General features: G+C 44.9%; 1 protein-coding gene across 2 annotated transcripts; it reads right to left on the bottom strand.

Moving 5' to 3' along the window:
• Positions 1-2,213, bottom strand: LOC123177232 (uncharacterized). 2 transcript variants are annotated; one of them, XR_006488841.1, is made up of 5 exons: positions 1,895-2,213; positions 1,712-1,806; positions 1,254-1,359; positions 398-1,147; positions 103-232 (listed from the first exon to the last, which is right to left on the bottom strand). XR_006488841.1 is itself a non-coding variant. In XM_044591097.1 (3 exons), the coding sequence occupies exons 1-3, from the start codon at positions 590-592 to the stop codon at positions 11-13; spliced, it is 318 nt and encodes a 105-aa protein (XP_044447032.1). In that variant the 5' UTR covers positions 593-1,184; the 3' UTR covers positions 1-10. The 2 variants fall into 2 exon arrangements, 1 of the variants encoding a protein (XP_044447032.1); XM_044591097.1 differs by lacking the exons at positions 1,254-1,359; positions 1,712-1,806; positions 1,895-2,213 and adding an exon at positions 1-100 and having other exon boundaries at positions 200-232; positions 398-1,184.
• Positions 2,214-2,353: the final 140 nt, after the last annotated feature.

Below are 2,353 nucleotides of genomic sequence, written 5' to 3'. Positions count from 1 at the left end.
TAGTGCAGCTTCATTTTCGAGGGTAATCAGCTGCTAGCCTCTGGATCTTTTCGACACAATCCTTATCTAGAGGAGGCGAGATCCTTCTTTTCACATTTCCCTGGAATTTAAGAAATGAAAGAGATGAAAATCAGTGGTGTTCCATAATGAATTCAGCATACTTGTGGAATAAAACCTTCTTTTTAGATGTGGGCCTGACCGTGTAGGCTTTCAACAAGTTTCTCCATTTATCCTGAAGGATTAAAGAAAACATAAAAATTGTCATATTTTGCAATAAAAAATACAGATAAATAAAAGATTAACAGAGAAAAATGTGAGAAACAACGAAGTAACGAACAGAGATAATATCTATAGATGCATGTGCTTTAGGGTGCAATAAATCACCAATTGACTATACCTTAAGATGCTCCGCCGTTCGAACTGATATCGGAAACCTTTCATTCTTCAATTTAGTCCAATGTCCAACCCCATATACAGATACAACATCCACTAGCTCTTTCACCTCTTCAGATGTCCAATGGTCGTTGTTTCTTCTGCCCCCATGTTTGTGGCCTTCACTTGCAGAGCAGAAGTCCTGGGAACATGGTTCCATGTTTATCGACCATGTTCCTCTCTTGCGTGCACTTCTCACGACTCCTGTGCATCCAACAACTTTTTGGCATGTAATCTGAAGCTCATATGTATTTAACTACATGAGACAATGACAAGTCGTATATTGCAACAAATGGATCCTAATTCATACCTAGTAGATGGCAGGCCCCCTCCTCCAGCAGTGTGGCGGTGGGTGCAAGCCTCCTGCTTCTTTGATGACAAGGCAGTGGGTATCTGTATGCTCCTCCTCCTCCTCCTCCTCCTCCTCCTCCTCCTCTCCTCCTCCTCCACCGCCGCCGCCGCTGCCAAGGGCCATGGTGGCAAGGGCCTCCTCTTTCTCAGGCAGCGCCTCTGGTGGAGCAGGTCCAAGTGTTTGTATTGTCATGCCATGATCACTACTTGGTGAATAAAATCTGCATTCAATCTGCAATGATGATACATATTTCCAGTACCATTTGCCATGTTTATTTATTAGCAAGTTTGTACTTTTGCATGTGTGAAAATCTTGCCTCGTGAGTTAAATTTGCCTCCTTTATATAAGTAGGATTGAATGCACCTGCAAGGAAAGCTTCATATGTTAATTGGTTTCAAAGTCGGACCATGGATAAATTGCTTGCTTGTGTAATGAAGTTTGGAATGGAGTCAACAATTAAACATCATACATTTCAGCAATCTGTCCAAATCATGTTCATTTTGGGGTCCTTCTAAGAGTGCTTGGAAGTCTGTGGTGTCATAATCCAGGGATGTTGAGTAAACTTCAATCTCCGCCTGTCATCAGAGCAATGAAACCTATGTTAATGCTAGGATTTTGATGAACCCCTTGCGAATTCTATATCCCAGATTGTAAGAGCTAAAGAACGTGGACCATATATGAAGTATGCTAGTCGACATTTATATATTACATCCAGTTTAAATGAAAGTTGAATAAACGAGGGGGTATGCTTACTTTTTATTGACTATTTTGGTTGTGCTTATACCCTTCTTTCAGACAAATTATAGTTTTTTTAGAAATGCAGGGCAGCTCCATTTTTATCGAAATGAAACCAAGCATCCAACTAGTCATGCGTGGTGTCTAGCTTTAATATGTGAGGTGATCGATCAACAAAGTAAATATATATACCTGGCTTGGGAGAGGATCAGCGAAGATGGGTGCCCAAATCTCTACTTGTTCCATTGTGTCAGTGAGAAGCTACCACACTGGCCCAATGTAGGAAACTGAAATCACGGCTAAAGTCAATGTGTTTGACTAGCCAGCGCCTGCTAATCAACTCTGGACAGAACATAGACCGGATGAATAACGTACCTGCAGGCTGCAACCGCGCGCAGGTCCTCGGGTGCGCCGTGCCGGCAGCTGGCTCCCCGCGACGAATGTCGGACCAGCAGTACGTTTGCCGCCGGCCGTCCAAGATCGTAGCGGCAGCTTGCAGAGGACCGGCCTCTGCTTGGAGACACCTCGTCCCTCGACCTCTTCTTGGTACGTATACGTGTTAGAGAATGGCCGGGGAGACAACTCTATATACACGCATTGCCAAGCTAGCAGCTTCCGGGAAGCTGCATGCCCCCTGCACGGTTCAGTTCCTCGACGACGGCGGCCGGGAGAATCGTGTCTGTCTGCGCGTGTGTTAACCTCGAGTACGTTTGATGACATGCGATGAGATGTGAGCTTTGAGCTCGCAACTTTCACACTAGTGCAGAACCGGACTTTAGCATCGGTTTGTAAGGGCCGCAACCGGCACTAAAGAGTGGAGACTAAAGCCCCCCC

The sequence above is a fragment of the Triticum aestivum genome, unplaced genomic scaffold (assembly GCF_018294505.1).
Source record: "Triticum aestivum cultivar Chinese Spring unplaced genomic scaffold, IWGSC CS RefSeq v2.1 scaffold23530, whole genome shotgun sequence".
Taxonomy (NCBI): domain Eukaryota; kingdom Viridiplantae; phylum Streptophyta; class Magnoliopsida; order Poales; family Poaceae; genus Triticum; species Triticum aestivum.
Note: the sequence above shows the minus strand (reverse complement) of the source record. Positions and strands in the feature narration are given on the sequence as shown.

Excerpts from the sequence above, each read along its gene's own strand:
- LOC123177232 (XM_044591097.1), bottom strand. The coding sequence starts at position 592 with ATGGAACCATGTTCCCAGGACTTCTGCTCTGCAAGTGAAGGCCACAAA. Across the intron at positions 233-397 it reads GAACGGCGGAGCATCTTAAG|GATAAATGGAGAAACTTGTT; the intron begins GTATAGTCAATT and ends TTAATCCTTCAG. Across the intron at positions 101-199 it reads ACTTGTTGAAAGCCTACACG|GGAAATGTGAAAAGAAGGAT; the intron begins GTCAGGCCCACA and ends CTTAAATTCCAG.